The sequence below is a fragment of the Brachycentrus maculatus genome, unplaced genomic scaffold, assembly GCF_059751285.1.
Source record: "Brachycentrus maculatus isolate JH-2025_06_01 unplaced genomic scaffold, ASM5975128v1 h1tg000053l, whole genome shotgun sequence".
Classification (NCBI taxonomy): domain Eukaryota; kingdom Metazoa; phylum Arthropoda; class Insecta; order Trichoptera; family Brachycentridae; genus Brachycentrus; species Brachycentrus maculatus.
Window position 1 is genome coordinate 175150 of NW_028280807.1, and position 23443 is coordinate 198592.

Genomic DNA, 23443 nt, shown 5'->3' on the forward strand with positions numbered 1-23443 from the left:
CCACTTTTTTTAATAAGGTTTACAGTTTCTCATTATTTTCTATTAAGACATTCAGTTTTTCAAATTCACTAGAATTACTCCAACAATACCACATTTTCTTAGGATAATTTTATTTTTAATTTATTTTATTTTATTTTATTTGGGATTTTTACAGCCAAAACAATATATTATACAACATTAATTAACAAAACTATGGCCATTTAAAAAAATCCTCCGATAATGCTATTCTTATGAAAGTTATGTTGGTTGGGGTGAGTGTGTGTGTGTGTGTGTGTGTGTGTGTGTGTAGTACCTATTCCATGTCAACATACAATAACAATAATAATCCCAATAACAGCAAAAAAGTTTATAAAATCACTATTTTCTTCCAAGATCGCCATTATTCATCAATTTTCCTAATAATTTTGCCTTTTTCATTTGCATAAATCCTAATTTTTAAAACAAAAAAAGTGATGAAGAAGACAAGTAAAAAAAGGGTATGATATTCATAAAAATAAAACACGAAATTGAGAATTATAAAAAAGTTTAATCGAATATAGCTACAAATAATTATTTCAATTTATCAGGAATGAACTATTGCTATGTTTGGCAAATGAATCAACATTTAATTACATTAGTTTTATAATAATAGATTGGTAGTGTAATGGCAAAGGGGTATATATGTAAAAAATTTCATTTTCTAAGTTTGTTCCACAAAATGTCTAAAATAGTGTATTCCATAATCTGGCAAAAGGATATAGCTGTAGTTGCAATACTTATTTAGTTTTATTGAGGCATGTACATATAAAAATACATAAAACAAATCAGTTATTTAATTTTAAAAGTTTGTTTTTGCTCCCCAGTAAAATTTGGTCTGAGACAAATATACCCCTTTGCCTTTACACTACCGAGATAATCTAAATATAAATTTATATAAAAAAAAGCATTACATACAGAATTTTGAGGATTTTTAACCATTTTATTGTTCAGATGAACTCAAGTGGTAAAAAACAGGTGTTTTTTACCACTTGAGTGTTAAAAACTTAACTTTTTCTTTTACAGTTTCATCATGTCTTACCACAAAGTAAATGCCGAAACAATATATCGTCTTCATACAGGAGAAAGTGACCAAGTGCATTTTTTACAAAAACGTGATCATTGACTATTTTATATCTTACTAGTTTAATATTGCTCTGAAAAAATCCCAAAGGATTTTAAACTTGGAAGTATAATATATTGACTTATTAAAAATGACTAACTGCATTGATGTTTATTTTGTTGCCAAGCAAAAGTGACTTAAATGGCCCTCCTGAACATTTTACGCTTTGTTAGTTGGTCACTTTGTCCTGTACGACTACCATATAAATGTTTATAAAAAAAGCATCACATACGGAATTTTAAGGATTTTTAACCATTTTATTGTTGAGATGAACTCAAGTGATAAAAAAACCGGTGTTTTTCTTTAATAATATAATAATGTCTTAACACAAAGTAAATGCCGTTATTTTTTTTTTAAATATAGGTATGTTGTAATGGTGTATGTTGCTACGGGGAAGTCGGTGATCACTTTCACATGGTGACATATGTCGGAGTGGTCTCCACTCCGCAGTTGTTGTTCTTGGCGGACATCAGGATGTAGCCATCATTGCCCCAGTAGTTGGACCAGGAGTTCTTGACCAGCCAGTAATCTTCTCCGTTGATGGTGCCGTAGCCCACGGCCAGCACAGCGTGGTCCAGCTCCTCCAGCTTGTTGTGACTATCAAGAAAGAAAAAGAGAGAAAGATCAAACTCATGTGTCGGGTTGTGGTCCCGTGGTTATATCAAAAGGATTTAAATAATTAATGATCAAGATGACACTGCATTACAGCGATGCATTGCCCTATGCACCATTAGGCATGGACGAGTGTCACAAGAAGTACTTTCATGTCAAAATGAGGCGGTCATCAGATGCACAGAGGGGTGACCAATGTTAGCCCAGGGGGCCGGCCTAGCTGGAAGTTAAGTGTACTCACCATTTGGGCTCGTAGTACACTCCGTTTGAATAGAAGCTGAATGTCTTTTGAGATGCGTCAATGGCAACAGAGATCGGTCCATGTTTAAAAATGGCAAGCTGAAAACAAAAAAAAACAATTTGTAAAATTTCAAACATTTAACATTAACTAACAAACTAACTAACTAACCATCACGCCGCACAGGGGTAGGCAGAGAGAATAGAACGCCACACCACTCTGTCTTTGCAAACATTCTTAGCCTCTTCCACGTTCATGCATCTCCTCATACATACCCGCCGATTGTTACGACTCCTAACCTGACCACTTTCAAGTATTTGGCATACCTGATCGTGCCATGTTTTTCACGGTCTTCCTCTGCTCTTTTTTTCACTTACATTCGCCTCATAAATTTGTTTTACCGTTCTTTCCTCACTCATTCATTAACATTATATATTATTAATTGATTTGGCCTTAACTCTGTGGAATGACATGTTAATTTATTTATTTAAACTTCATGTACAAAAAAGAAATATGTACATTGGCGGGAAATATGGCTAAAAAGCAATGTCTTCCAACCAACAACAAAAAAGACTGATATAGGTTAAAACTTTTGATACCATATATGGCTAATTAAAATTAAACTTTGTTTTATAATCACTATACATATTTTAAATAATAAAATAATAGAACCCTTATCCGCACCCCAATGGTGCATAGGGCACTGCTTCATATAAAGGCAGTGTTATCTCGATCGATTACACATGAAGGAAAGGTGATCAGCCCTCCACTTCAGGTACCAGTCCAGTGTAATATTGAATAAATATTAGAGTGAAAAAATCACTTATATTTATTGAACCCCCCTGGGAATCGAACCCGGGACCTCCAGAACGGTAGGCGAGCATGCTGACCATTACACTATGGAGGCGGACATATACCATATATAGCTAGTTAAAATTAAACTTTGTTTTAAAATCACTATAAATATTTAATTAAAATGTCTACCGGTTTTCAAGCTAACCACTTCCTTATTAATATTTATAGTGAAATATTTATAATGATTTTAAAACAAAGTTACATTTTAATTATAAAATGGAAAATCATAAAGTTAGTGCTTCAAATATAAACCATATAGAGCTGTTTGCAATCAGAGGGTAGTTAGCACTTGAACATTTTATTAACCTTTTAAACGCGTTAACTTTGTTCCTAAGAGACGCTCGTGCGCGGCTGTATTTCGCCGTTTTTTAAATTATTACTTTTATCATGTATTTAGTTATGAAACGATTTATTTTCCTAAACAAAAACGTTCAATGGGATTCATTGTGCCTTTTTGGTACTCTACAATACACGTGTGTCACATTATTCTTGAAATATATCGTACTATAAACAAATTAGATCGTAACATAAATAAATCAAAGCACGCATCGTGTGTCACTCTTACCCACTGGCGATGCGTAGCGTCGAGAGTGAGACAGATATAGGGCAAGATTATGGCGCGGACTAATTACCGACCGCAAGAAAAATCAGGGATCTGTTGTTTTATTTATCCTTGTGATGTTACAAATTATTAGTCAGATATTTCAACAGATGTCATAAGGCCGAGGATTGACGTATTATTTTATCCAAAGTTCCACACCATGAAAAAATCCCTCCAAGTTGAACTGAGGTTCGAAACTTGGACCAAAGTGAAAACACAAACGCTTATGTCAGCCGCGTATGGGGCATGTCTTGTAAAAACACAAACGGTTATGCGAGCTGCGTGGATCCGGTTAAATATGCATGGTAAAAATATTAATAAAATAATCCACCTCCGTAGGTCAGCATGCTCGGTTACCATTTTGGAGGTCCCGGGTTCCATTCCCAGGGGAGGGTCAAATAAATATAAGTTATTATCTCACTCTAATATTTATTCAATATTACCCTTGACTGGTACCTGAAGCGGAGGGCTGATCACCTTTCCTTCATATGTTAACGATCAAGATAACACTGCATTTATATGATGCAGTGCCTTATGCACCATTGGGGTGCGGATAAGGGTTTGAAGAAGAAATATTCATGAAAATTACAAATTGATGATAGTAAGAAAGGCAAAGGAAGAAGGGAGATTTGGATAGGAGATATAGGGAAAAGCTAAGGAATGAGGTTTGATGGACAGTTAGGGTTCTAATGATAGATAGTAATGGCAGATATACATATATAGACGTGGGTGGAGTAATAACTCATGCCAAGTTGTCTCTGCTCCTCTTCTTCTCCGTCTTATTCCATATTACTGAGGGTTGTGACCCTTGTGGAAGCAATACTTTTCTCCAGTTATCCCTTGACTGCGCTGCACGTAGCACTCCAACTACCGAGGCGCCTGCTGCTGCCTTAACTTCTTCAGTCCATCGTGTGGGGACCATCCTCTCCCTCTCTTCCCCTCCAAGCTATCTTCATTGTCACGCGCAACTTGTCCAAAGAGCTGGAGAATCCGTTGTGTACAGACACTGGCCAGAGTCAAGCCATCCGAGTGTAACTCCTGACTAATGGACTCGTTGGTGCGTCTAGCTGTCCAATTACAAGCCCATTTACAAATATGTAAATGTCTCTAGTACTGACTTTGTGGATGCTGGGAATGGAGTGACGGGAAAAGCTTACCCTGAGTGCGTCTCGGTCGTTTGCGGTCACGTTGACGTAGCCCGTGATGGGAGCGTGCAGAGTCACATTATCCACATGGCAATATCCATCCTGCAAATAGTTGAACATCAAAATACTTGTTCAAATTGCACTCCCGCTTTTACATGACTATGTAGTTGAAATTACTATTTTAGGAGTATAATAAGTATGTTGCTCACTCCTTTCGACAACGTCATAAATAAAAAATCGTCAATTTTCAGTAGTGCATGTTTTCGGAATGCCCAGAAAATATTCTACTTCCCAGCAAAAGCGGCATATTTTTAACTTAATATTTACCCGCTACAGGGCAGAAAGTGTTGTTTTTGCATTTTGAAGAAAAGGTATTGTTTAATTATTTTTTTAAATTAACTAAATATTTTTCAAATGGAGAAAAAACCTTCAGGTTTTACCTAAAAAGATCTGTTGCATAGCAAAAAGTTCAATAAGTTTCTTGATATTTATTTTCAATATATTTAATTATATTCTTAAACTTATTGAGAGATTTTTTTGTGAATTCTCACCTGCCCCAAGTATCCGCCATACTCATCCTCAAGGGGAACGCCTCCGTGCTTCATGATCCACTGGTAGGAGCGGAAGTCCTCGCCCCCGTCGCAGCCATTGTTGCCGTACCTGCAGAAGGATACCTTCGATTGCTATGTGAAGCACACACGTAATACAACAACGTCCCAACATAGAGTTCTGAAAAGGCTTACTTTACTTTACTTTGTGTATGGCTCTGGCTTCTTCTTCATTCATATGGGTTGTATCTAATAATCCCATAGGATTAGGCAATGAAAAATTTGGATAAGGCAAGACAGCCTGAAAGCGTACATACCCCCAAGAGCAGTCAATGAGCGCCTGCTGGCTGAGCCTCTTCAGATGGCCCCCGTTGTGAAGGAACAGGGCCCCCTCGATGGCTCCGATCGTCCCAAACGACCAACACGAACCGCATACCGATTGATCTAGAAATATGCATAACACACCTCTGTCAAACATACTTCTTCCTCTATACAAATCTCACTCCTTTCAACAACGTCAAATATCAAAAATCGTCAATTTATAGTTGTGCATATTTTTGGAATGCCCATAAAATGTACTATATCCCAGCAAAAGCGGCATATTTTTAATTTAATATTTACCCGCTACAGGGCAGAAAGTGTTCTTTTTGCATCATGAAGAAAAGGTATTGTTTAATTATTTCTTTAAATAAACTAAATAAATATTTTTAAAATGGAGAAAAAACCTACAGGTTTTACCTAAAAAGATCTGTTGCATAGTAAAAAGTTCAATAAGTGGCTTGATATTTATTTTTAATACATTTTATTATATTTTTAAACATTAAAAACAATCTCCTGAAAAATCTAGTTTTTTTATATATGACGTTGTTGAAAGGAGTGAGCGACATGTCAAAACATAGTACAGTCCATCTAGTGGAGATCTCCCTCTTCCTTTAATTACCCGCGACTTCTTCAGTCAATTCAGCATTACAATAATATATATCTATGAGTTTTACTTTACAAACTTAGATTGGCAGTGACAGGGATATTGAAAGCTTTTAAATGTAAATTCACAATAAAATCGGGATACAATTTTGAGTCACATTTTCAATAAATTACGCAACTAAGTTAAAAATGCTTTGCAAGAGGTCTGTGGGAAAGCCTAGATGCTTCTGTATCAGATCTGGGAATGCGGTGGGACAGCTATCAATATTCTTTGTTTTGAATATTGAAAGCATTAACTTTGTGAATCATATTGAAATATTATTTTAAGAAATAAAAATACTGTTGCCCTATTCAGGGTTTAATTTGTATCTATATATTAAAGAGTCATAAACTAAACCCTGAAGAGGGCAACAGGTTGTTGCCGAAACTAGTTGGTTAATAAAAATGTGAATGGATCAAAAAACAAAGTATTTTTATTTCTTAAAACAATATTTCAATATCGCCTCTCTTAAAATAATATTTCGTCCGCCTCCGTAGTGTAATGGTCAGCACGCTCGGCTACCGTTCTGGAGGTCCCAGGTTCGATTCTCAAGTGGGGTAAAATAAATATAAGTGATTTTTTCACTGTAATATTTATTCAATATTACCACGGACTGGTACCTGAAGCGGAGGGCTGATCACCTTTCCTTCATGTGTAAACGATCAAGATAACACTGCGTTTATATAACACAGTGCCCTATGCACCACTGGGGTGCGGATAAGGGTTGAATATAAAAAAATAATATTTCAATATTCTTCTTCATCCACATTGAGATGTCTACAAAGTTGACTGGATTTAGTTATTCACCTTTTACGGGCGTGACGGCCCCCTGTAGCCTCCAGTCCCAGTCGGCGGGCAGCTTGCTGGCCATGTCGGCGCTGTGCTGGCGGGTGTAGGGGAAGGGCGCGGCCCCGTTGTGGCGCGTGGTGAACTGGCGCCCGCGCAGGGCCGCGCTCTCCGCCTCCGTGCGGTCCGCCAGATGGTTCACGGTGAGCGTGTAGCCGAGGTTAGCGCGGTTCAACGAGTGGACATATCTAGACAAATAAATTCAATAATCTATCAATCTCCAAGATTAATGGGCAAAATGTGCAAATCAAATCAAAATGGGCAAATTATTAGTCAGATATTTCAACAGATGTCATAAAGCCAAGGATTGACATATTATTTTATTCAAAGCTCCACACCATGAAAAAATCCCTCCAAGTTGAACTGAGGTTCGAAACTTGGAGCAAAGTAAAAACACATACGCTTATGTCAGCCGCGTATGGGGCATGTTTTATGAAAACACATACGGTTATGCGAGCCACGTGGATCCGGTTAGTTAAGTTTTTTTTTATTTTTTGGTGCTCATTATTCTGTATTTGTATAATATAGTATTGTATTTTCAGGCGAAGAGACGATTCGCGGTGAACAGACCCAGAAGTGGAGGTTGGTGGAGAAGTTTGGAGATAAGATCAACAAATAAATTCAATAATTAATTATCTCCAAGATTAAAGGACCAAAATGGGCCTAGCGTAAAAGAGATTTAACCCTTTCCGGTCCCGTGTTGAATGTCATTCGACATCAACTTTATTCCGGTGAGTCCTATGATTTTTATGACCCCTAGAATGTGTAACTTTCTACCTGAGAATGATACAAAAGGTTTGTTTTGGGGGCTGGCTCGGTGCCCGTCACTCGGATGTCCGGCTACCGGCGTCAGTTACACTCGACCCGTGCGCATGTCAGTAACAGTGATGACGATTCCATCCACAATAGCCCACGTGTATGGAAAAATGTTACGCTCAACGAAAAATTCCTGGAGGTAGGAAAGAAACCCGATACATTTGCGTCACTTGCGAGAGGAAGCCCGGCCTTTGCATCGGTGACTGTTTTCACCGATATCATACATTAGATGTCTATAAAATGTGATAATAAGAGACAAGATTGTATACATTCAAAATAAAAATAAATTTTTAACACAAGTGTAGTTTTATTGAAAAAAAACCTGATGTATTGTTTTACCCTATACTGGTGTAAATCTATTGTGGATCAGTGGGATTTTTATTTTTTTATTTTTATGGACCAAAAAGGGTTAAAGTTTTCCAATTGTGTGTAATTATTATTATTACATTTTTTCCTTTATTTTAAATTCTTTTGCATTTCGCAATATACATATCGCTCACTCCTTTCAAGAACGTCATAAATCAAAAAACTTGATTTTTCAGGAGAATGTTTTCAAAGTTTAAAAATATAATGCAATGTATTTAAAATAAATATCAAGCCACTTTTAAAACTTTTTACTGTGCAACAGATCTTTTGAGATGAAATCTGAAGGTTTTTTCTCCATTTGAAAAATATTTATTATATTTAGAAAAAATAATTAAACAATACCTTTTCTTCAAAATGCAAAAACAACACATTCTGCCCTGTAGCGAGTAATTATTATGTTTAAAATATGCCGCTTTTGCTGGGATATAGTACATTTTCTAGAAATTCCGAAAACATTTGATTTATGACGTTCTTGAAAGGAGTGAGCGATATTATAATTACAAGTACATAATACTATATTATATTAATACAAAAAAGATCCCACAAAGGCATGGCCTGTGTGTGGGTATACATTTATTTTACTACTACTTTGACCGTCAGTCCATTTGATCTTCACATTTGTTTGAAAATGCCATAACTAGGCGAAACAATTGTCACAATATTAATTTTTATGTGTTATTTAACAATAAAAAAAATTTAATAGACTCAAAAAAAATCTGTGTTTGATTTAACAATATATAATAAAAATATAATAAAACCCTTATCCGCATCCCAATGGTGCATAAGGCACTGCGTCATATAAACGCAGTGTTATCTTGATCGTTTACACATGAAGGAAAGGTGATCAGCCCTCCGCTTCAGGTACCAGTCCAGGGTAATATTGAATAAATATGACAGTGAAAAAATCACTTATATTTATTTTACCCCCCTTGGGAATCGAACCCGGGACCTCCAGAACGGTAGCCGAGCGTGCTGACCATTACACTACGAAGGCGGACATAACAATTAATACATAAAACAATTATTGATTTAACAATTAACACATTAAAAAAGTAATCTTATTAACACATTGTAGTCGGGCGCTTCCAACAATTGACTCTAGTCTATAGCGGACGTTTTTCGCGATTAGCGCAAAAATATATCGCTTTCTTAAAATTGACACAATTTCTAAACCAAATAATGTTTTCGATTGAAATTGATCATCAAAAATAAATTATAATCATAATTTTTAATTAAGTATTCCGTATTTCACAATTTTAGAAGCATTGTAAACTCTAAAAAATAGTTTTCCCCTCCGAGGTATCATTCCCTATACAATGCTAATATATTCAAATAATAAAATACCAAACAGTAAACAAAACAGTGCGAGCGGTATGAGAAATAGTCCAATATGTGAAATGGCTCAAACTAAACTTGAGATTGAGATCGCATAAAAACTCGCGACATACAAGCGACACACTAGCCAATCCGGTCAAGACATCTCAAATAACGTCAACAGACTGTCGCCTAGCACCCAGGTAGCAGATTACCCTTCAACGCGTTTTATTTCACTCTGATTACAAACCCGTATATTGCCGTTTCCCGCCGATAACCGACAGTCGTCAAAAACGGCATTTGCCGTGTCCCGCAGTTGACCGACAGTCCGCGAAAAACGGGAAACGCCGTGTCCCGCCGACAATGTGTTAATACCATTACTTTGTATAAAAATTAATAAATTTAAACGACCTCAAATTCTGTCTGAATATTTCTTGTCTTTGCGTGTGCTCCAAATGTCCTTTGTAGTCCTTCTTGTGCTTATTCTTGAATCTGAAGGCAGAAGTTGTCACACCATTAAAATCTTATATTTCTTTTTTCATACATTTCAGACGTTGAACACATTTTTACGGCAGTGGACGGGATTTGATAATTATTTACACAAAGTTAAGACCTTAACAAAAAAATTGGTATATAATATTCATATAAAAACATTGGATAATTCCTTCTTTCTGACTTTGAAATGAGGCCGGCGCAGAAGGTAAAAATACCCTTCACGTCCTTAAGCATCAATCGACCCAAGTGTGATATAAACTTATATACGTACCGAGAAAATTCATCTTCCACATGATCTGTGTTGGTCGGGTAGACAAACTCTCTGACGGGATTGAAAGTATAGAGGTGTTTGTCGCCCGGACCCGGAAACCCGACACACTTCATATCTGAAATGAAAAACAGCATCGGGTAACATCTCAACATAGACCAAAAAGCCATTTGGCCGGGAGTGTGGAAGCCTGTGTATTTGCACATTTCTGAAGGACCTAGAACGGACGTAGAAAAAACCTTCAGGTTTTACCTAAAAAGATCTGTTGCATAGTAAAAAGTTCAATAAGTGGCTTGATATTTATTTGTAATACATTGTACTATATTTTTAAACTTTAAAAACGTTCTTCTGAAAAATCAAGTTTTTTGATTTTTGACGTTCTTGAAAGGAGTGAGCCAAATGTGAAAAATACATCACAAACACCCAGACCAATTGAAAATAAATATTTCATGAAATTATTTTGCACTTGGCGGGAATCAAACCTGCGACGCCAGTTTCTCAGTTAAGTGTCTACCCAACTACGCTACGGAGTCTGTCTTAAAATTAATATCACCACTGCCAGTACTTTAATCAGCAAAGAGCATTGCATCATCAGCAGACAATAGGGGACAGACAGTCAGGTCCTTAATATTTGAACCTTCCAGCTCTTTCATGCAATGCAGATGACATTACACATCCCTGTTTAACATCGTTACTCAAGGGAGGTTTGAATAAACAGGCCGAGTACTCACTGGCATCAAGGGAGAATATTTCCTTAGGTATATCGTCCACGCTGTACTCTTCATAGTCCAAATAGTAGTGGTCGTAGTGGGAGCCCAGAAGAGAGTTGAATCCTCGCATTTCGTACCTGCAAAGACACACACATCAATAAGGACACCATAAAATAACTCTGAGATTTATATTATATACTGATTTCGTATTAACTTTGTGGATTGACATGATAATGAACAAAACCTCTTTTTCATCAATACAGATTGTATTTTCACCTTTTGATGAGGAAATCTGTCTATCTCGAAACTAACTGTGTATGCATTATTACATTATATTAATAAAATAAAAAAGTGGTACCATACAAGTGTTGTCTTTTAATATTTAAATAACTTAATTATGATGAAATGTATTGAAAATAAATATCAAGCCACTTATTGAACTTTTTACTTTGCAACATATCTTTTTGGGTAAAACCTGAATGTTTTTTCTCCATTTGAAAAATATTTAGTATATATAAAAAAATAATTAAACAATACCTTTTCTTCAAAATGCAAAATCAACACTTTCTGCCCTGTAGCGGGTAAATATTAAGTTAAAAATATGCCGCTTTTGCTGGGATATATGTAGTACATTTTCTGGGCATTCCGAAAACATGCACAACTGAAAATTGAGGATTTTCGATATATGACGTTCTCGAAAGGAGTGAGCGATATGTATAAGTGTGTATATGCAAGTGTATGTGTGAAGTTTGTATATGTATTTATGTGTGTACATAAATACAAACATTGTTCTTTATACTTTCATTGAATGATTACTTTAAGAACCTGATGACAAATTGCTTCATTAGCAGTTTATTAGGACTTTTTTGTCTATTTTTTTTATATTTATTATTAATTTAAGACAGATTCCCCATACGATGGACCAATCAAGTTAAGGCAGCAGCAGGCACCTCGGTGGTTGGGGCGCTACGTGCAGCGCAGTCAAGGGATAGCTGGAGAAGAGTCATTGCTTCCACAAGGGTCACAACAAGACGGAGAAGACAAAAAAAAAGATATTTCAAATGTTAGAAGATACACACCTGACCGGGATAGGAAGGGAGTCTGAGATGGCTCCGGAGGGCCTCCTGTACTTGATCCAGATGCTGTACTTGTTGATCTTATCTCCAAACTTCTCCACCAACCTCCACTTCTGGGTCTGTTCACCACGGATCGTCTCTTCGCCTGAAAACACAATACTAAATTATACAAATACAGAATAATGAGCACCAAAAAATAAATAAAAAAAACTTAATTAACCGGATCCACGCGGCTCGCATAACCGTATGTGTTTTCACAAAACATGCCCCATACACGGCTGACATAAGCGTTTGTGTTTTTACATTGCTCCAAGTTTCGAACCTCAGTTCAACTTGGAGGGATTTTGTCATGGTGTGGAACTTTGGATAAAATAATACGTGAATCCTTGGCCTTATGACATCAGTTGAATATCTGACTTATAATTTGTAACATCACAAGGATAAATAAAAGAACAGATCCCTGATTTTTCTTGAGGTCGATAATTAGTCCGCGCCATAATCATGCCCTATATCTGTCTCACTCTCGACGCTACGCATCGCCAGTGGGTAAGAGTGACACACGATGCGTGCTTTGATTTATTTATGTTACGATCTTATTTGTTTTTATTACAATATATTTCAAGAATAATGTGACACAAGTGTATTATAGAGTACCAAAAAGGCACAATGAATCCCATTGAACGTTTTTGTTTAGGAAAATAAATAGTTTCTTAACTAAATACCTGATAAAAGTAATCATTTAAAAAACGGCGAAATACTGCCGCGCACGGGCGTCTCTCAGGAACAAAGTTAACGCGGTTAAAAGGTTACTGACTAACAATGTCAATGAAAACTATACTTTTCAATTATTTATGTTTATTTTTTAATAATTTATTATTTATTTTATAATATATAATCCCAAAAGTCTTAGTAGTCAAAGGGTGAAAAGTAAAGGACAAAAAATCACAATATTTCTAAAATACAAGCAAGGCCCACGCTTGCAAGGAGTGTGTTGAGGTCTCACCAGTGTTTTATGCATTCATTTTAAATTAAACACAGATTTTATGAGTCTACTAAGTTAACTTAGTAGAAATGCTAAGTGTAAGTTAACTTAGTTAAAATGGAGTTCTACAAATTAAATGCTAAATCAATAAATAATCTTACCAGTGTACTCAAATCCAGTGAGATCGGGCAGGATGGACTGGACTTCCACCGAATTCTCCTGGCTGCCGTTGACCTGGAGGCAGGTCTGCACGTTCATCTGCTGCTCCGTGGTGACCGGGGCGACCTTGATGCTGGAGCCGAAGCCTCCCACGGCCCCGGAAGACAGCTGGTACGTCTTCACCATCCCGCCGTAGTAGTCGATGCGGGAAACCCCGTGAGACTTGTCAAACCTGTTTGCGCGATTTTATTAATTCAATTGCGTTATAGATAAAATTGTAGAGGATAGTTGAAGATCATCAAAGAAGCAAACCAATCGTCACACAGATCGTAACCCATAAAAAAGTATGTAAGTTCACAATGGAGTCATGATTTTTTTTTAAACCCTTATCCGCACCCAATGGTGCATAGGGCACTGCATCATATAAACGCAGTGTTATCTTGATCGTTTACGCATGAAGGAAAGGTAATCAGCCCTCCGCTTCAGGTACCAGTCCAGGGTAATATTGAATAAACACAACAGTGAAAAAAATCAGTTATATTTATTTTACCCCCCTTGGGAATCGAACCCGGGACCTACAGATCGGTAGCAGAGCGTGCTGACCATTACACTACGGAGGCGGACAAAATGTATGGAAGTGAAGCATGAATTTGGAAAAAAAAGGATGAAAGTAGACTGAATGCAGTAAAAATGTGATCTCTCAGTGCGGCAAAACAAAAACAATGCATAAAACTGGCAGTACACAATGCAGTCCTGGTACCAACTCTAATGTATAGAAGTGAAGCATGTAGTTAGCAAAAGAAGGATGGAAGTAGACTGAATGCAGTTGGATGCGATATCTCAGTGCGGCAAAACCATGTATGATAGATGGTCCAATGGTGATAAAAGGAAAAAATGCAAGGCTGAGATAAACATTATCGATAAAATTAAGGAAGGTGAGTTTAGATGATGGTTTGGACATGTGAATCGAATGAGTGAAGAAAAAATAGTAAAACAGATTTATGAAGCAAATATGGTTGGTAATAGAAGCAGATGAAGACCAAGAAAAATTTAAGTATTTCAAACACTTGAAAGTTGTCAGTTCAGGAGTCGGAATAATCGGCGGGTATGTATGAGGACTAGTATGAATGTGGAAGAGGCGTAAATTGTTTGTACAGACTGTTCTTTTCTCTCTGGCTACTCCTGCAGCGAGCGGCATAATGGTTCGTTAGAAATATTTTTTTTTTATGTTTGAAACTTTATCGTTAACAGGTCATAAGCCCTGTAAACGCCCACACCTCTGTTTTGCCATCGTAAAAGACTGTATTATCTATGTTGAGATATCAATAAAAATATTGAAAAATGCCTTTATAATGAATTTTTTAATCTTGTAAACAGGTCACAAGCCCAGACCTCCATATTGCCATCTCTATAAACATCTTTATCTTCGTTGAGATTTTAATAAAAAAAAAACAGGAAAAATGCCATATGAATTTTTGAAACCCGCTCGTACTGTATCAATTGAAGAACGCTGCGTCAACATTTCGTAAATTATCTGCGTAGCAATAAATAAATCAGAAAAATGTGTAAACATTTAGTTCATAGGTCAGAAGCCAAATGATAAGAAAATTCGTTCTAGTAAGAACTATGTTGTATAAATATATGTATCTACTACTACTAAACACATTGGTACAGTTAAAACCTAGATATAACGGACCTCTATATATCATTTTTTGACATCTCATCAAATATGAAGAAGAATATGGAAGTCTGGGTATTTACGGGGCTTACGACCGTCATAGGCTGGTTTAAGTGATCACTTTACACACGTGTAACATTCACCAATTCTACCCATTATTGACAACCACACTACTCAAATTCTTGGAAGTTCTATACATATGAACTAATTTAGAAACCTTGTTCATGAATCACTAAAACTTCACTAGAGACATCTATTGGTGAGATGTAAAGGACCTCTATACAACGAACTTTGGATATAACAGACAAAAATCCCATCAAATATATATATTTTTAAATGTCCTGTTAATATTGCACATGCTTAAATTTAAGTCCACCTACATAGTGTAATGGTCAGCACGCTCGGCTAACCTACTGGAAGTCCCGGGTTCAATTCCCAGGGGGAGGTCAAATAAATATAAGTGATTTTTCACTCTAATATTTATTCAACAGGGCTGGTACCTGAAGCGGAGGGCTTTACATCACCTTTCTTCCTACATGTGTTAACGATCAAGATAACACTGCGTTTGTATGATGCAGATCCCTATGCACCATCGGGTGCGGAAAAGGGTTAAAAAAATACAATTTAAGCGTCACCGCAAGTAAACAATTTTTCATATTATTACAGTAATTCACATAACGAACAAAAAAAAGTGAAAAAGTTGCACCCTTAACAAGCGAAATCAAGTCAAGTCCAAGGCAAGTCCGTTTTTCATGACATTCACTTGTGAGCCGGGACTTCTGTGCCAGTTAAAACAAAACAAAATCGCATTATGAGTAAGATTCCGGAATGAATTACGCTCGTTACGAGAGGTTCCACCGGATTTTCAACCGAATTTTATATAACGGACTTTCAGCTTTAACCTTTCCCCTCTGGTGCTAAAATAAAAATGTGCGTCCCAGTGTTGGGTAGTCACTACACAATAAAAAATTTGCGATTTTAAATCGGAAAAATACAGACATCCATAGCTAATCCCCTTAATTATAAATGAAGTAAAAAATTATAATAATTAAGATTCATTTGCTAAAAAAACATTAAAAAACCCTCTGGCAAAGCTCACGGAACAAGCATAGATCCACTCTTGTCTGAAGCCCAAAAGCTACTGCCGCTAGCCCACTGGCTGCTAACCGGAGAACATTGAGCTTTGAGCTCCTCACGCTTGCACAGTGCAAATATGCAAGAGTGAGATGCGAATATAGTGTCACGGTTTCCGCACACTCTTCACGCGCTGTTTTTACGCAAATTTGTTTCCGATATTCACAAAATACTTCCGATGTACCCAATAAATTCTGATTATTATTCTTCTTCATCTTCTTGCTCAATGCTGAGCGTCGTGGTCTTCTGGAATGTCAGGCACTTGGTGCACAAGTCCTCTCCATTCTTCCCGGTCCTGGGCCAACTTGATGGCAGCGTTTAGCGAGGATCCGGTTAATTCCTTTATTTGGTCTGTCCATCTTGTTGGAGACCGTCCTCTTGCCCGCTTGCCTTCAACTGTACCTGTTACTACCAGTTTTTCAAGACTCTTCTCGTTCTTTCTGGCGATATGCCCAAAGTAGGACAGAATCCTTTTCCTGCAAGTCGTGGAGAGTCTTTCTGTCACTGACAGTTCGCGGAGAATGGAGACGTTTGTGCGTCTTGCAGTCCAAGGAATGCGCAGCATCCTCCTCCAGCACCACATTTCAAACACATCCAGCATATGTCTTTCCTTTTTCCTCAGTGTCCATGTTTCCACTACATACAGCGCAATGGAGAATACAAGAGATTTCACTAGACGGGTTTTCGTTTTCCTCAGTATGGACCGATTTTTCCATATCTTCGCCAGACTAGACATTGCTGATTTTGCCATTCCAATTCTTCTCCGGATTTCTGCTTCACAGCCTCCATCTTTAGAAATGAGTGCACCTAAATAGATAAAGTCGTCGACTTCTTCATAATCCCTTAAAGAATTGTTCCTTATCAGGGTGCTGAATCGGTCGATGACAAGAACCTTGGTTTTACTTTTGTTTATTTGCAGTCCTAAATGCTGGCTTTCTATTTCGACTCTATGGAGGAGTTCAGCCATTTCGTCCTCATTGTTGGCTATTAGCGTTGTGTCGTCTGCGAACCTTATATTGGAGATCTTTTTGCCCCCTACTGATACGCCACCTTCCCACCCGTCTAGTACTTTCCTCATTATATATTCTCCATATATATTGAAGAGATCAGGAGACAGTATACACCCTTGTCTCACGCCTTTTTGTACTTGAAATGACTCTGAGAGGAAATTATCAACTCTTACCGATGCCAAATTTTGTACGTATAAGTTGTGAATAAGAACTATCAACTGTCTCGGTACACCCATTGCTTCCAAAACCTTCCACAGGCAATTCCAATTCACGCAGTCAAAAGCCTTTGTATAATCAATAAAGCAAAGTACGACCGGAACCTTGAACTCCCGACTTTTCTCGATTATTTGTCTTATGTTCAAGATTTGCTCACGTGTACCCTTGCCTTTGACGAATCCAGCTTGTTCAATTGAATTGATTATTATTAATATTATTTAAATAAATGCGTAAATATGTTATGGAGGAATACCTAAAATCTTAGCCTTGTATTTATTATATTTATAGAGATATTATGGTTATTAGAAGCAATGTGTACAAGGTACACCACACCGGAAAAGGAGGGTTAATGAGGCGTCCATTCTTTCCCCCCAATTAGTCTGTTATATCGAGGTTTTACTGTATTATTTGTAAAGTCGGCCATTTTGATTGAATACCTAATACAGATATGAATTATCAAGGTTTGCGGACATTTAATAAATATTACAAGACTAGAAAAACAAAAGGAATGAGTAATGGAGACTTTGCAGTAATTAATTCAAAATGATAAGAGTTTATTAGTTGGTTGACTGACCAACGAGAGATAAATCTATTGTGATCTTGAATATTTGTTTGCATATTGTAAGCAAAGTGCGGAATATGATCAAATAGACCCAAATTATTTCTGACGTTAGCTAAAATTATCAACAGATTTTAGTGTGGCGTTCTATTCTCTTTGCCTACTCCTGCGTGATGTTAATTAACTTTTTTTTAGCGAAAATTCAAACATTTTAATTCATCAATTTATTGTTTTAAATATTATTAATATTTAAAGCGTGGTTATATATATAAAACCCTTATCCGCACCCAAATGGAGCATAGGGCACTGTGTCATATAAACGCAGTGTTATCTTGATCGTTTATACATGAAGGAAAGGTGATCAGCCCTCCGCTTCAGGCACCAGTCCAGGGTAATTTTGAATAAATATTACAGTGAAAAAATCACTAATATTTATTTTACCCCCCTTGGGAATCGAACCCGGGACCTCCAGAACGGTAGCCGAGCGTGCTGACCATTACACTACGGAGGCGGACTAGCGTGGTTGGTCATTTTTAATTTTAAATTTTGTATTTTACTTTTACTTATATTTTTCCTTTTATATTTTATGTTAGGAGGCTGTACTTTTTCATAAAAGTTTGCTTGGCTAGCGTTATCCTCTTTTTTATGTCTAATAGGGCACTCAATTAGACATAGCACCTTTCTTAGCAACATCTTCGAAGGAAGAATCTTGGGAAAACGAACAAGAGGCCGCCCAAGAACTTCATACTTCCAGGATTTGAAGCGGCTCATGGACGTCTCCTCCTATTCGCAGCTCAAGAGGATGGCGACTGACAGAGACAAGTGGCTGACACAACAAGGCGCTGCCTTTAGAAGATGATGATGATTTTATGTTACATTTTCAAAATTTATTTATTTATTATAAGCTGTATCCAAAACCGCGTTTCTGCGGCTCGGTCTGGTTAAAAGGAAAAGAAAAGAAATTTTACTGTCCATATAAATGTCCCAGCTATGCACTGCCATTTTTAAAAAATTAACTCAATTCAATCGAAGATTGTGACGGGAACTCGCATGTGAAAGAAGGTGTCAATTTAAGGATAGACATATATACAACTTCCCAAATTCGGAAAGTGTGGTTGTCAATCATGGGTAGAATGGCGTATGGTGAATAAAGTGATCTTTTAAATCAGCCTATGGCAAGTTGTAAGCCCTGTAAATACCCAGACTTTCATATTCATTAACTGATTCGGCAGTCATTTCGAGGTAATATCTATCTATTCTTAACTTAAGTTTTACTTTGTAAATTCCACTATTTCTAAAAATCTATTTATTGTACATTTCGCATTCCACATTCCACTATTTCGTAAATCCATTATACATTCCACATATTTCTATACATTCCGCATAATAAAAATGATGCACAATGCATAGAAATACGTGTCACAATAGATTTGAAGAAATGCATAATGGTATTCGATCTCTCAGAAGCGCGATCTCTCAGAAATGCGATCTCTCAGAAGAATGTGCGACAAAACGATGTATGATAGATGTGCGAATAGTGAAATAAGGAAGGAATGCAAAGCTGAGATAAGCATTATCGATAAAATTAAGAAAGGCGTGTTGAGACGGTTTGGACATGCGGAACGAATGAGTGACGAAAGAACGGTAAAACAAATTTACGAGGCGAATGTTAGCGGGAAAAGAAGCAGAGGAAGACCGAGAAAAACATGGCACGATCAGGTATGCCAAATACTTGAAAGTGGTCAGGTTAGGAGTCGTAACAATCGGCGGGTATGTATGAGGAGATGCATGAACGTGGAAGAGGCGAAGAATGTTTGCAAGCACAGAGTGGTGCGGCGCTCTATTCTCTCTGCCTACCCCTGCGGGGAAGCGGCGTGATGGTTAGTTAGTTAGTTAGTCATAATGGTATTTATCACGTAAAACTTCCTTATCCTCTTTCATCTATGTAGAGATGTCAATATTTTTTATTTAAAAAAAATATATATATATATATAAACTATGTATTACCACACCATTTTTGTCCACCTTCGTAGTGTAATGGTCAGCACGCTCGGCTACCGTTCTGGAGGTCCTGGGTTCGATTCCCAAGGGGGGGTAAAATAAATATAAGTGATTTTTTCACTGTAATATTTATTTAATATTACCCTGGACTGGTACCTGAAGCGGAGGGCTGATCACCTTTCCTTCATGTGTAAACGATCAAAATAACACTGCGTTTATATAACGCAGTGCCCTATGCACCATTGGGTGCGGATAAGGGTTTTTTTTTATTATATTTATGTATTACCATGTTAGTATTCGGCTCAACACAGGCCATGCCTAAAGAGCCGTAATACGTATAATAAATGTGTATATGAAATGAATATGTATATTGAATGTATCTATGTATTATGAAAAAAAAATAAAAAAAAATAAAAATAAAATAAAATCAAATATATATATATATATATATATATATATATATATATATATATATATATATATATAAATAGCTCCTACATGGACCTATCCAGATTTGTGAACAAAGATTTGGACATTGTATTTGAACATCATAAACTTGGAATTTCTTATTTGGTTCAATCAACTTTAGTTATATGTTTTAATAAATATTTATCAACATACCAAGTATAGAACGGCTCCTTGAGTTCTGCATATGGAATGGACAAGATGCCTTTTACAGTATAAACGTCGTTCCATTTTGGAGGCTCTTTGATTGGGTCTGAAATTTTAAGAAAATTAGCACTTATAATTATAAAATTGTAGATTACAATCCCTTAACAAATCTTTTGTGAGAAACACTTAAAAGCGTCTTTTACATACTGTTGGTGGAGAGCGGGAGACGCTTATAAGCGTTACATTTGCTTACTTTTGGTAGAGCGCCAGAGATGCCAAAACACATTGTACAGATCGGAATAAGGTTTGTGGTTTCTTGTGATAAGTATACTAATGAGGGTCGGGGTTGATGAAAAAACTGCCTGACAACAATGTGTTAAGAGCACCGTGGTGCATAGGGCACTGCATTATATCGATACAGCATTATCTTTGTGTTATTGATCATTAATTACATGCTGGACCAAGATGACAATGTACTTATTTGGTATTTTATTTATTGTTTCGGCATTAACTTTGTGGTAAGACATGTTACAATAATTAAAGAAAACACTTTGTTTTTTACCACTTGAGTAAAAAACAAAGTGTTTTCTTTAATTATTGTACTTATTTGGCATTGAATTTGTGAAATAACACGATGATTTAAATGTAAAAATAAAACACCTGTAAGACCTACGGGCGATTATCCACTACCCGGAATTTGACCGTCCGGCAGTCCGGTTTTGAAAAATGAAAACGACTAAGACAATTTAGCGTGATGGAATTTACGCGCAATGTGTTCACGCACCGATCCGAAAAAAGATGGACAAAAGAACAACCCAATCCAAGCCAATCGTCGTTTTAAAACGATAACTGACGTACCGGACGGTAAAATTCTTTGAAATTCCGTGTAGTGGACAAACGCCCTAAGACCACTTTTTTAAGTTTATTAATGTAAACAAGACTAGTTTCGAGAACTAAATATCTTTATTACTTTTTCATTTCCTCATCACAAATTAAAGAAGCTAAGTAAGCAGGATTTATCTGAAAGGCGAATTTGTGGCATCACAAATTCTCTCCTTATGAAAATTCTACGATGGCAGACATCTTTGTTCTATCTAATAATGCTATTATATATATCGTACAGGAGAAAGCGACCAACTAACAAAACGTAAAATGTTCAGGAGGGCCATTTAAGTCACTTTTGCTTGGCAACAAAATAAACATCAATGCATTTAGTCATTTTTAACAAGTCAATATGTTATACTTTCAAGTTTAAAATTGCTTTGGGATTTTTTCAGGGCAATATTAAGCTAGTAAGGCATCAAATAGTCAATAATCACGTTTTTGTAAAAAATGCACTTGGTCACTTTCTCTTGTATGACTACGATATGATGAATAGAATTATCGAAAATTATTTACGGTTCTAACGAAATATCTTTTAAAATAGATTTTATTGCAATTTTATTGACAAATTTTCAAAATGCAAAAAAAACAATTTGTTTTACAGCACCCAAAGGTAGAATAAGCTAATATTATTGATAATATTTCAACATCACACTTACAGATTAAAAAAAAAAACAATACCATAAAAGAGTTTGAAAAATATACTAAAATGTTAATTTTTTTTTTGGATTTCAAATATAATATTAACACAATTAATATTAGAAGTACAAAAATATTATACTATATTAATATAAAAAAGATCCCACAAAGGAATGGCCTGTGTGTGGGTATACATTTTTTATTTTAGGTTATAATAAAGGGTAATGGCAAAAATACACCTGATATAAAAAATATAAATAGATTTAAATTGCTAATAAAAACTACAAATATTTGATTTGAACAGAAACAAAGAATGAATAATTTAAAAAGAAGCATGTTAATAATAAATATGTACTACGTGAGTTGTACTACATAAGTTCAAAAGAAGAAGCTACTTATAGTTGTAGATCTATTTTTTTAATAAATAATTGCGGCAAAATTTTAAATCTAAATAAATTTAGATAATTAGTGTCTAATCATATAGTCTTTGTGGAAAGAATTAAACATAATGAATTAATGATAAGGTATAATAATAATAATAAACCGATATTATCATGCTTGAGTTTCAAAACATTTAAAGGGATTGAATCATTACCTGAAATTGTTAATCCTGTTAGAAGGAAAATAGAAAATAAGTGTATTAACATGGTGTCGACAGTGTAGGTATCACTTAATTAAATTAAAATCCGCGTTTTAAGACGTCTGCTGCTCTCAAACGACGCAGCAATAATGAGAGTTTTTTTTCTCTGAATCGATAACGAGGCTTCTGAAATATTTGCCAATAACAATTATTTCAAGCAGCGCGGGTAATCGTTATCTAGAAAAAAATACAGAAATATTGACAAACGGATCGAATGACATTGACAGCGGGTCGTTTGAAAAAAGAAACGGTAGGTTTTTTATTATTTATTTTTGTTATTAGGCTATTGAGTGACACATTTTTTAAAAATAATTTCAATTTTCAAAGCAAATGAAATAGTTAATTTATATAATAATGATCGAAACATGTTTTGTTCTGTATTTCTTTTATTGTTCGAGAATTAACCCCGAGTTGAAATTTACGGAGAAACGTTAAAATTGTTCCCGTATAAAATATATGAACCTAAATCATGTCCAAGTTTTTTTTTTCGTTTATGTATTTGATACAATTACTAATTTGGTAATTTTTATCACTGAAACGACCCAGAGAAAAAGATAAAGAAAGTTAAGTCTTCATCTTCTTCTTCATGTACGCCTTGTGGCCTGTTTTTAAAAGGGGTTAGCCTTCTGTGATGTCGATTCCCAGCTATCGACCCATCTCTTTGGTAGTCTGCCCAGGAGTCGTCTACCGTGGGGTTGGCCGTACAGTGCGATGTGGGGGAGTCCGGGTGGTTCCGTTCTCCTCACATGCGCATACCATTGTCTCCTTCGTAGCCTTCCTCACCTAACGACATCTTCGTTCTCCTTGATCCAGGCGTTTCTTATTCTATCTCGAAGACTCAAAAAAGAAAGAAGAAAGGTAAGTACTTCTCATATATTTTTTACGATGGCCTGCGGTAAAATTATTTTCTATGGATAACAAAATTTGACACTGACAGCT

General features: G+C 36.1%; 1 protein-coding gene across 1 annotated transcript; it reads right to left on the reverse strand.

Annotated features, from left to right (window-relative positions):
- Nucleotides 1-506: 506 nt before the first annotated feature.
- On the reverse strand, nt 507-22595 carry LOC148311990 (digestive cysteine proteinase 1-like). Its single transcript, XM_088277971.1, has 13 exons — nt 22460-22595; nt 20353-20449; nt 13136-13365; nt 11996-12137; nt 10938-11053; nt 10210-10324; nt 9855-9935; nt 6909-7135; nt 5455-5581; nt 5141-5249; nt 4602-4691; nt 1992-2089; nt 507-1735 (listed from the first exon to the last, which is right to left on the reverse strand). Exons 1-13 carry the CDS (start codon nt 22509-22511, stop codon nt 1549-1551), a joined length of 1671 nt encoding a protein of 556 aa, XP_088134097.1. The 5' UTR covers nt 22512-22595; the 3' UTR covers nt 507-1548.
- Between the last annotated feature and the right edge of the window lie 848 nt (nt 22596-23443).

Coding starts and splice junctions, on each gene's coding strand:
- LOC148311990 (XM_088277971.1), bottom strand. CDS start 22,511: ATGTTAATACACTTATTTTCTATTTTCCTTCTAACAGGATTAACAATT. Junction 12,138..13,135: donor CACTGGATTTGAGTACACTG/GTAAGATTATTT, acceptor TTGTGTTTTCAG/GCGAAGAGACGATCCGTGGT. Junction 4,692..5,140: donor ATGGCGGATACTTGGGGCAG/GTGAGAATTCAC, acceptor AACTATTTGCAG/GATGGATATTGCCATGTGGA.